Genomic DNA, 12091 nt, shown 5'->3' with positions numbered 1-12091 from the left:
GCTATGTCCAAAAAACGATTCAACCAATCAGAGAGCAGCGAGCTATCACGTGTGCCGAACGTGGCGAACAGACTCTGCCTCGGACGGCACATTTGAGAGCGTATTCATTTATTTCACGTTGGAAAACTATGTTGCCGTTAAACTATGTTTTAAAACTAATTAAAACTAATTTGCGATTCATCGTAACTGCGATTTGCGACCTTCCGGACAGTGAAGACTTCACTTCCGGCAGCCAATCACAGAACGCTTTGTTGCGTAGGCGTGGCCGATGTGAGAGCGAGCCGAGCCCAGCGCGTGCGCCATTACGGTTCGTAATTCGATTTCTTCCGGAGAAAATAATAATTTCTCGATTTCTTATGCGCATTATTTCTCCCAATTCAGTCAGAGCGAAGGGCGGAAGCGAAGAGCGTTGTTTTTTTTGTTTACGGGCGTACGGGCGTACGGGCGGGGTAGAGCGTACGGGTAGCGTTTTTTTTTTTTTTTGGCAAGGAACGGGCACCCACGTACGGGCATGCCCTAGTATGAACAAAAGGTGGGAGCGAAGGGGAAGCCCTAGCCAGAGGTATTGCTGTGGGTGAGGTGGAGAGAGGGCAGTGCAGGGCGAGTGAGAAAGAGAGTTTTTGCAACACACATATGAACGGTGCAACACACATATGAACAAAAAGTGGGAGCGAAGGGGAAGCCCTAGCCAGAGGTATTGCTGGGGGTGAGGTGGAGAGAGGGCAGTGTAGGGCGAGTGAGGAAGAGGGTTTTTGTTAAAGATAGCAACCCCACCTCCAGGACAAGGCTCAGGTTTATCATACCGGAGGAGGGAGTAACCCGGGGGAGATACTAAGGAATCAGAGACATCATGAAGGAGGAAAGTTTCTGTTTAGTAGATCAAGTCTGGTGTGTCAGAAGCAACCTGTATGGAGAGATCAGTCAAGTTTGAGCGAAGGCCCCGGATGTTTGAGGTCCATACCGTTAATGAAGAGGAAGGGGGAGCATCGGATACAGAACAGGGGTGGGGGGAGGGGTAGGGTAAGATGTGGAAGAGGAGGAAGTGGTAGGGAGAGCTGTTGAAGGTGTGTCAGAGATTTCAGAATAGCTTAGAGAAAGGGAAGGATGGGGCGGGCAAAAGGTTTGATGGTGATTGGGTGAGGCACAGTGAGGTGTTATTTGAGGAGGGGGAAGAGCAAGGCAGAAGGTTGGGGGAGATGGAGGTGAGAGTTGGAAGGGGGAAGAAGCAGGGAGGACGCTTTGAGGAGGAGGGGTGAGGGGGGAAATGGAGAAGAAATGAGGGTGGGGAGGTTTGAAGGGGAGGGGCGAGGGGGGAGTTTATGAGGGGAGGGGTTAGGGGGGAGTTTCAGAGAGAAGGGACAAGGGGGGGGATTTGAAAGGGATGGGAGATGGGGAGATTTGGAGGGGAGGGGTGAGGAGGGAGTCTAGGAGGGGAGGGGTGAGGGGGAGTCCAGGGCGGGAGGGGTGTGGGGTAGTTTAGGAGGGAAGGGGCAAGGGGGGAGATTTGAAAGGGATGGGTGATGGGGAAGATTTGGAGGGGAGGGGCAAGGGGGAAGATTTGAAAGGGATGGGTGATGGGGAAGATTTCGAGAGGAGGGACAAGGGGGAAAATTTGAAAGAGATGGATGATGTGGAAGATTTGGAGGGGAGGGGCAAGGGGGGAGATTTGGAGGGGAGGGGTGATGGGGAAGTTTTGGAAGGGAGGGGTGATGGGGAAGATTTGGAGGGGAGGGGTGAGATTGGATTTTAGAAAGTATACGGTTAATGGGAAACGAACATTTATTGCAAAATGAGTTTCTTGTGACCTTCGAGTCAAAAATACGTTTAAGGACGCTGGAGGGGGGGTGGAGTGCAGGGGAGTTTTGGGAATGTATGAAAGAGGAACTGTAAGAGATGGAATTTTTTTTTGGAATGAATAGATTTGGTGAGCAAGTCGAAAGCACCCTTTTAAAGAAGAAGAAGAAAAAGGTGTTATAATATATGACAGAATACAGTACTTCAGGGGAAAGTTTAAACATTTTTAAATTTAACAGTGAAAACTATCTGGGGAAATGGGGGTGAAACACGTGGTCGAAGAACGAACGAACGAACGAATAAGAACAACAAATAAGAACAGAGAAGGAAATGTTTTTTTGGTTTGTTTTTTTTTTAGTTGAGATTTTAAACAAGGAAGTATGGGGTGAAAAGACTGGGGAAAACTGAGAGTACGAAAGTAATTGGAGCACAATCGACGGACCGCTGAGAGAAAAACAAAGCCTCAAGGTAGGACACGGTCCAAGGCCTCAAAAGACGCGGCATGAATTAACCGACGATTTTCTATACAGGTATGAAAGATTAACACCGAGAATCCTCCTAGGGACACACCACAGGCACACACACCGAAAGATAAATACAGTTTCGACAAAAACACAATTGTGAACAGTTACTTAACAAAGCGTGAGAACGTGGACAGCTTCTAAAAGACGTGACCTCGCCGACAAAGATCTCTCGCGAGATCTCCCAGGAAGGGCATCCGGCCGTAAAACATTGCTTCAAAAAGGGGACCACAGTGCCCAAAAAAGGCCAACCCCCGCTCTGCAGGGAAAAATGGCCTCTAAAGGTGGTTCTTCTTTCTATTTAAACCTGACTGAATGAGCAAATGATTGATTTTATGAATTAGAATAAGTTTTTTTTTTGAAAGCTTGTGTGTGTTTTTTTTTCCTCAATACAAGTTGAACTGTATGATGGTTGACGTGCTGCTGTGGCCTAGCATGCGTGCAGGGGTTCTTTGGCAAGGACTGCATGGAGCGATGCACGTGCAAGAATGGTGCTGCATGTGAGCCAGCCCTGGGAAAATGCCTCTGTCCCCCCGGAGTATATGGAGCCATGTGTGAGAACGGTGAGCTTTCTTTCACCCTACAAAGCCTTCTTCGAAGATTCAGTTGATAAATGATTGAATTTGACATTGCAGAAACAAGTGAAACTGCCACTGGATTCGCTCAGTAAAACATTACCTTAAAATGCACTTTCCTGGCTTCTGCTTCAACCGCTTTAGCACCTGGCATTTGGCTTCACCTTGATGATCAATAAATTATAAACTGAAGCAGTTGTGAAATATTGGTCTTCAGCATCCAATGATTCTTCAGACAGAGCATGTTTATCCAGGAAACATGTTGGGATGAACTGACAGGGATAATTACATGAACTGATAATTTGTGTACATACAATGAGGTGCAAGGAAAGTAATGGCAGGTGCTATTGATTGGTGGAAATTTTCTCACCAACTGAAGCATGTGGCTATGATTGGTCTGGGGAGTTAGTTGCACGTGATGGTGTGTGCGTGCTTGTGTGTGAAGGTAATAAGCACCGATATTAATCCTTGCCTTCAGACCGTTGTTAGCAGCAGATAACCTGCCTTTGAGATGTTCACCAGAGACGGAATACTATAGGGTTGGGATGAAGGTTAGGATTACGGTTGGGGGTGTACCAAATCTCATTATTTAACTACATGATGAGCCTTAAAGAGGTTTTGTAGTGTGCATCAACTAATGTCAGTAACACCAATATTTATGTAATACTGATATGAATGAGGTGTTGATAGAAAGATTGGAACTTTTTGTCTTTGTTGAAAGGGTAATGTCGGTCTCTGCAGAGTGCTAACAACTTTAAACATAAGGCACACCTTGTTTTGCACTGTGGTATACAAGAACCAGCAACCTTAAGTTGATAAAATCCATTATAGGGAAATAAACCCCTTGGAATCTTTCTAACTGAACAATGACCTTACAACGCTGGTATTTAATTGTAATTCAGTTATACCGCAGGGTGCCCACGAGGGCTTTATGGCAAGGATTGCACCAAACGTTGTACCTGTCCACACCATGGCCGTTGCCATCGTGTCCACGGAGGCTGCTTGTGCGATCCCGGCCTTTACGGACGCTTCTGTCACCTCTGTGAGTTCCCTGCACTTTCTACTCCTACATACACAACAACACAACAACAGGCATTTTAAAGCCATTTTTTCCCTGCTAGAGCGGGGGTTAGCCTTGCGGTCCCCATGACAATCTTCTCCATTTCTCCTAATCTTCCCTACTCCTACAGAGCAAATACTTATTATTTATCAAGATGTACGGCTTAATTGTGGTCATTTAGAAATATCACCTCTCAAGACCTATTTGGCTCACGCTTTTCATCGAACTCTTGCACAGGCAACTCTCGATACTTCAAACATTTGCACTCTGCAGAGCTTTTGGAATAGCACAGGTTTGAAGTAGAATGGCACTTCAGTAGAGCGCTTACCTTCACCAAGCTGAGGTTTATGTTTTTGTATCCCACTGACAGGCCGCATCTGCATCCAGACCTGAACCAAAATGGAATCAGCTTGTTCTTGTCCCCTAGCCAATCATCTACCAAGTTTCGTCCAAATCCATCAATAACTTTTTGAGATATCATGTTACGTAGCATTTTTGGCTCCATCTCTCAGTGGCGAAAATCACTTTAAAATTATATCATCCGGATTCTTATCATCACCAAAATATAATCAGAGTCCGTGTCAAATACCCAACTTGTCCACCAAGTTTCGTCTGAATCCATCAATAACGTTTTGAGATATCCTGCTCACAGACAGACAGATGAAAAATCACTCATAGAGCGACACTTGGCAAAAGAGAACAAAGCAGAATGGCACTCAGTAGAGCATCTTTTTGACCTCACAAATAATTGGTGGTTGAATTCAGTTCGCTGATATGAAAATCCAAATCAAATTTCAAGTCAATCGGATGAAAATTGAGGCTTTTAGAAATGTGAAAAAAGTGGTTGACCTTTGGCCTATGTTGAACGTTTGGCCTACGCTGATCTCAAAAATAGTTGTTGGTTGAATTCAGGTAACTGATCTGTAAATCCCATTGAAATTTCAAGTGATTCGGATGAGAATTTAGGATTTTAGAAATTTGAAATTGTTGTTGCCCTTTGGCCTATGTTGACCTTTTGGCCTATGGTGATCTCAAAAATAGTTGGTGGTTGAATTCGGTTCACGGATATGTAAATCCGATTCAAATTTCAAGTCAATCGGATGAAAATTGAGGATTTTAGAAATTTGATAAAAAGTTGTTGACCTTTGGCCTGTGTTGACCTTTTGACCTCAAAAATATATAGGATTTTGTCGGACCACGCACTCTACCATTTGGTGAAGTTTTGTGAAGATCGGTTTAAAATTGTGACCTGTAGGCAAGTATAAGTGAGCGGACAGACAAACACACAAACACACACACAAACAAACAAACACACAAACACACACACAAACAAACACAAACACACAAACCGGAGTGATCAACATAATTGCAAAAAAAAAATGTTGAATTTTTTTTTTTTGCCAATTAACAAGGGTGAAAACATATCCTCCATCCACCTTTGGTAGAGAAGGTAATCAGCAAATATTGTAATAGTAACTATAACAAATATTAATAAAACTATTAACATTGTTCTTGTAAAAGCAATGCACACAAGTAATAATACACTCCATTACAATAAACTAAACCACAATCTTCAGAAGTTTTTGGAATTAATCTGGAGTTTCATTTATTTGACGGCCACAATTTTGGACTGAATGTGTACTCAGTGGCCTGAAAGTCGCATTACCCCTCCGCAGTAAAGCATTCATTGTTACTGACTCCAGAAATGCTGCACAAGATGTCCAAGAGGACTTGGTGACAAATTCAGTGGTGCAAGGACAACGATGGAGCACAAAGACTGATTTCTCCACGCATGCAAAGCGAAAAGCAGGATTAAGCAATAATTGGTCCCCTTTGTCAAGCGATCTGTCTGTCCTTTCTACAAACATCAGTTTACGATCGAGAAACAACTTATAATTTCAATTGAATGCTCCATTTTGAACACAAATTGGAGCATGAATCGGAAAATGAACCCGTGGTTTAGCTGTACTTCGGCTTTGAATTCGTGCAGAGGGGAGTGAGATACTGCACTTTTTTACTCTCCGCCTGTCTGGAAGTCAAACAAAATTGAAATTCTTTCAAAAATAGTCATAAAGAACACAAACAACAGGTATGAAGACCTAATCTAGCATGTTGGATAGGGTGGTGCAAAAGATGCTGCATCAATGGCGGTGAACTTCTGAATATTTTTCTACAATCTTTAAAATCTTTATTTTGTTTCAATTGAATTATATACTTGAACACTGTAGAACACATATAAGCTCTATGGTACTTTCAAAACCCCTTCCGTTTAACAGTACCTGGACAAAATATTGTGGCATTTTATGTCATCACAACCAATCAAATTTGCCGCTCAGAGACCTCAACCATGTCCTTGTTTCTCAAGATAACGTGGGGTATAAGGTGATTAATAACTCTCCAGTTAATTATCTTAAATACTGTACAATTAATTCTGTATATTAAGAGTTTAAGAACGAATGCTTTACTCAGGAGGGGTAAAGTGACTTTCAGGCCACTCTGTACAATGCTTATAACAACTCTGTTTTGTCACCAAGGATGTTGTCAACTTGTTACTTTAGGTCCTTATTCACGAGGCCTATTGTGATAGCTGATGAGCATAATCTGCACGGCCCACAATCATTGTACACCACTCCTTTCCTATTCCATCTCCAGGCGCTGCATGGCGCGCACTGAAAGGGAGTACTCAGTTTTCACTCCGTTTGTTTCTTGTAAAATCGAAGATTTTTCAAATATATTGGTCGGTTCCGTTTGTGGTTCTGTCTGTTTGTCTGTTTGTTTGTTTGTCACCGGCCTAGACGTCACAATTCTAAACCGATCGTCACGAAACTTCACCAAGCTGCATAAATCGAAGAAGCCTATTGATTGATACAATTGAGAAGCCTATTGATTTTGAGGTCAAAGGTCATCTGGAGGTCAAATTTCTAAAATCGCCATTTTAAATCCGATTGACTTGAAAATTGAACAGCATTTGTATATCAAGTCCCTAAATTGGGAAATGAACTATTTTTGAGGTCAAAAGGTCAAAGGTCAACTCAAGGTCACATTTTTAAAATCAATTTTCAGCTAAAATGCCGTCAATTCTCAACCGATTGACTTCAAAATTGAACAGCATTTGTATATCGAGTCAATAAATAGGAAAACCAACTATTTTTGAGGTCAAAAGGTCAAAGGTCAACTCAAAGTCAACCTTCCAAAATCATCATTTTTCATCTGAAAAATCGTCACTTTTCTTCCTATTGACCCGAGCTTTGATCAATATTGTCAATTTTAATCTTGATGGAATGGACAATTTTTTCTTGGGGCCGGGGGGGGGGGGGGGGTCGTATTTTGCAAGTATCGTGCTCCGCATGACATCTTCTTGTTTTCTTGTTTGTTTGTCCGGGCGATATCTCAGCCATCCTTTGAGCTAAGAAGCTGAAATTTGGCTGCAATAGTTAGCACGTGCTTTGGTGAAAATAGTATTTTTTTACTTTTGATTAATCAATTAATTGATGAATTATTTAATTATTATCGATTTATTAAGTACTTATTTATTTTCTTTCTCATCTGGGCAACATCTCAGGCACCTTTTGAGTTAGGAAGGTCATATTTGGACATGACAATGACCACGTGATTTGGCTGTAATTGGTATTTTTGATTTATTGATTAATCAATTAATTGATTAATTATTTATTGATTAATAAAGGAAGCAATTAATTATTTATTTACTTTCGAAAAATTGATTATTTAATTAATTTTCTGAAAGTTACAGCTTTGGATGAAACACAGGTGGTTTGGGTATGCTATTAGTCAATTAAGAAATTAATTATTTTACAATTATTATTTATTTTAATTACACAATTAATCAATCAATTATTGTACACCTCTCCCTCCCAATACCATCTCTATGTGCAGCATGGCGACATCACCAGGTGCCGAATGCGCAACGGCAATGCCGCATGCTGGAGGATGTTATTTATTTATTTATATGATGAACCTTTTTGTATGAATTTGTATTTATAGTATGAACACCTTTTTAGTCTCCTTTCCTGAAATGTTATTGTATAATGAGACAGCTATATCAATTGCCAGACCCTGTTTGTTCTTCTTGCGTTTAATAACATCAGCTTTCCTTTGCCTTTGATGGTTCTGTTGGTGTCAATCATATCTGACAAAATTTTCGCTCTTCTTTCTTCACAACCATTTGTGTGGATGCTGATCCCGTCTTTCCTGTACTTTAGTGTCGTAAATCTTACAGATGCTCTAATGCACATACTTCAAAATGATATTGTGTTATTACCTAATTTGTTTCATAAGAGAGAACACATCGCCATCATGTCAATCAATAAGTTTGTCTTGTTCGTGGCAAACTCTGCTGACAAAATTTCCACAAATGCGCATTTGGATTATTTATTACCGAGAACCTCACCTTGTGCAGACACACTAAATCTAGCGTCTTATACCTTTCAGATCACATCTTTGCAACCATTTGAATGATGTTGACTGCTGTATGAAAGCACACATCAAATTCCATAGACTAATGGAGCAGTTTTTCTTCCAGTGCAGGCAATTTGCAGCTCATTAGCTCTTTAGATCTTTAATTGTTGATTTTAGGTTATCTGGAATTAGGATTCCAGATAAGGTATTGTTATCGTGCACCATATATCCGTCTGTCCGTCCATCCATCTCCTATTTCAGCTTCTCCGGCCAAACTTCTGGGCCGATTGGGCTGAAATTTGGCACCAAGGTTCCGCTCCTGACTGGTAACGGGGATTGCAAAGCTCGCTCCGGTCACTTAACTTGAAGTAGGTCAAAAGGGCGGACTTAGCAAATTCTTTCAAAAATCTTTTTCCCCAGACCCACCAGTCAGAATGCTATCAAATTTGTGTTACAACATTAGGACAGGGTCCTGATGTTCAAATGATCAGGTCACGTGATCAGAAGTGTGTCAAAATGGCTGATTCAGTCAATGTTTTTTGGAAAATCGTGTAACTTCCTTCAACAATCTTATTCTCCAGACCCACCAGTCACAATGCTACCAAATGTGGGTTGCACCATTAGGCCAGGGTAGGGATGTTAAATTGCAGAGGTCATGCCGATCATCTGACCAGAAGTGTGTCAAAATTGCCGACATCGTCATTTTTTTTGGAAAACTGTGTAAATTCATTCAAAAATCTTCTTCTTCAGACCAACCAATCACAATCATACTAAAATACGCCATTTGTGTCTGTCTGTCTGATGAATTTTTGACGCCAATACATTCTGTCGTTACTTATCCAATCTCAACCAAACTTGACAGGATGACGAAGGGTTACACAATGAAGGTTGTAGCGCATTCATTTGCCCCCCTTCCCAAGGGGGTTTTCTCCCCCCGAGCGAGTTTGTCCGCCATTGCCGTCAATGGGGATGCACATTGAGGTGTATATAAATGTTAAATTAGCTTTATCGTGGCGTTTTTCCAAAGAAGATTTATCGTGGGGATTTTCCAAAGAGGCTTTTAATAACAAAATGAATGATAGCTGGCGAAGCCGGTGTTGTGAATGAACGCGTACATCTTATGTTGAAAAGCCAGATTTTGCTGGATCCCTTGAGAATTTCGAAGCTTTGACCTACCAAATCACTCAATGGAGGCCGCCATCTTGCGGATGCGGAAGTATGCATAACAAATTGAAAAAAGTTCAATAGGAGCTTGTTTCACCCATCTCTTTTTGATTCACAATCTTATGCACCTCTAATTTGTAATTAAAATACTTTAAGACCAACCTAGGCCAGCACGGGACTGGTTATCTTCAACGAAAATTGTCACCAAACACCGGAACCAATGAGATTCGAGCATTTGAAAAAATATTTCAAAAAAGCTTATTACCGCGTTTCGGCGGCTGAAAACGGCGTCAAATATACTAAAATTGACGAAGAATTATTTTTTAGAAATCTCGCGGCCGTAGTGGATAGTTTTTCACGGCCCGAAATTTCCGAAGTTGAGATGGAATTCACCGAATTAATCAAGAAGGAAATTTTAAAGCCGGCGAAGCCAGTGTTGTGAATGAACGTGTACGTATTTTGTTGAAAAGCCAGATTTTGCTGAATCCCTTGAGAATTTCGAAGCTTTGACGCACCAAATCGCTCAATGGAGGCCGCCATCTTGCGGATGCGGAAGTCTGCATAAAAAATTGCAAAAAAGGTCAATAGGAGTTTGTTTCACCCGTCTTTGTTTGATTCACCATCTTATGCACCTCTAATTTGTAATTGAAATACTTTAAGACCAACCTCGTTCCCCGGGCCCGCATGGGCCCTGGTTATCTTCAACGAAAATCGTCACCAAACACCGGAACCAATGAGATTCGAGCATTTGAAAAAATATTTCAAAAACCAAATCGCTCCATGGAGGCCGCCATCTTCCGGATGCGGAAGTATGCATAAAAAAATTGCGAAAAAGTTCAATAGGAGTTTGTTTCACCCGTCTTTTTTTTATTCGCAATCTTATGCAACTCTAATTTGTAATTAAAATACTTTAAGACCAACCTCGTTCCCCGGGCCCTGGTTATCTTCAACGAAAATCTTCACCAAACACCGGAACCAATGAGATTCGAGCATTTGAAAAAATATTTCAAAAAAGCTTTTTACCACATTTCGGAGGCTGAAAACGGCGTCAAATATTCTAAAATTGACGAAGAATTATTTTTTAGAAATCTCGCGGCCGTAGGCGATAGTTTTTCACGGCCAGAAATATCCGAAGTTGAGACGGAATTCACCGAATTAATCAAGAAGGAAATTTTATAAATTTTAATCTCACCCAGGATGCAAATGGTGTCATTTTGAACTAGGTACAGTACCTACTACACCTACCTACTACCAACTACCTAACTTACTGATGCCATAGTGATGGGTAAAGTAGTGGCAAGAGGCTTTGGCTTCGCCGGCTCATTGCGGCTTTGCAGTAGGGTACGAGTAATCGCATATTGTTAATGTTATTACAAAACAATATTAATACGAATAATGTCCCACTTCCCCAAGGCGTTTTTCCTGCAGTGATAACGTGTATAAATAGATTATAGCCGGCGAAGCCGGTGCTGTCAATGAACGCGCACGTATTATGTTGAAAAGCCAGATTTTTCTGGATCCCTTGAGAATTTCGAAGCTTTGACGCACCAAATCGCTCAATGGAGGCCGCCATCTTGCGGATGCGGAAGTATGCATAAACAATTGGCGAAAAAGTTCAATAGGAGTTTGTTTCACCCGTCTTTGTTTGAATCACAATCTTATGCACCTCTATTTTGTAATTAAAATACTTTAAGACCAACCTCGTTCCACGGGCCCGCATGGGACCTGGTTATCTTCAACGAAAATCGTCACCAAACACCGGAACCAATGAGATTCGAGCATTTGAAAAAATATTTAAAAAACCAAATCGCTCCATGGAGGCCGCCATCTTCCGGATGCAGAAGTATGCATAAAAAATTGCGAAAAAGTTCAATAGGAGTTTGTTTCACCCGTATTTTTTTGATTCACCGTCTTATGCACCTCTAATTTGTAATTAAAATACTTTAAGACCAACCTCGTTCCCCGGGCCCGCACGGGCCTGGTTATCTTCAACGAAAATCGTCACCAAACACCGGAACCAATGAGATTCGAGCATTTGAAAAAATATTTCAAAAAAGCTTCTTACCGCGTTTCGGAGGCTGGAAACGGCGTCAAATATTCTAAAATTGACGAAGAATTATTTTTTAGAAATCTCGCGGCCGTAGGGGATAGTTTTTCACGGCCGGAAATATCTGAAATTGAGACGGAATTCACCGAATTAATCAAGAAGGAAATTTTATAAATTTTAATCTCATCCAGAATGCAAATGGTGTCCTTTTGAACTAGGTACGGTACCTACTACACCTACCTACTACCAACTACCTAACCTACTGATGCCATAGTGATGGGTAAAATAGTGGCAAGGGGCTTAGACTTCGCCGGCTCATTGCAGCTTTGCAGTCGGGTACTAGCAGTTATAATGGCGTTTCTGTGGGAGCAACGGATTACACAGGAAGTAAAAAATATTACAAACCACAAACACGTATGCTTAGCTTTTTAAACAGTCGCTAATGCTCTTTATAACACTAAATAAAGAAATTTGGAGGAATTCCGACATCCGTGAAGTAAGGTTTACTTGCAGA

General features: G+C 41.4%; 1 protein-coding gene across 1 annotated transcript in view; it reads left to right on the top strand.

Annotated features, from left to right (window-relative positions):
* The window catches only part of MEGF6 (multiple EGF like domains 6), a 520079-nt gene that overhangs the window by 423751 nt on the left and 84237 nt on the right, over positions 1-12091 (top strand). The window contains exons 14-15 of the mRNA XM_078781084.1: positions 2750-2878; positions 3804-3932. Coding sequence (XP_078637210.1) covers positions 2750-2878; positions 3804-3932 — 258 coding nt within the window. The remainder of the gene's footprint in view (positions 1-2749; positions 2879-3803; positions 3933-12091) is intronic.

This window comes from Myxine glutinosa, chromosome 6 (genome assembly GCF_964187855.1).
Source record: "Myxine glutinosa chromosome 6, kmMyxGlut1.1, whole genome shotgun sequence".
Taxonomy (NCBI): Eukaryota; Metazoa; Chordata; class Myxini; order Myxiniformes; family Myxinidae; genus Myxine; species Myxine glutinosa.
The sequence above is the reverse complement of the archived record's forward strand: the minus strand, read 5'-3'. Positions and strand labels throughout refer to the sequence as shown.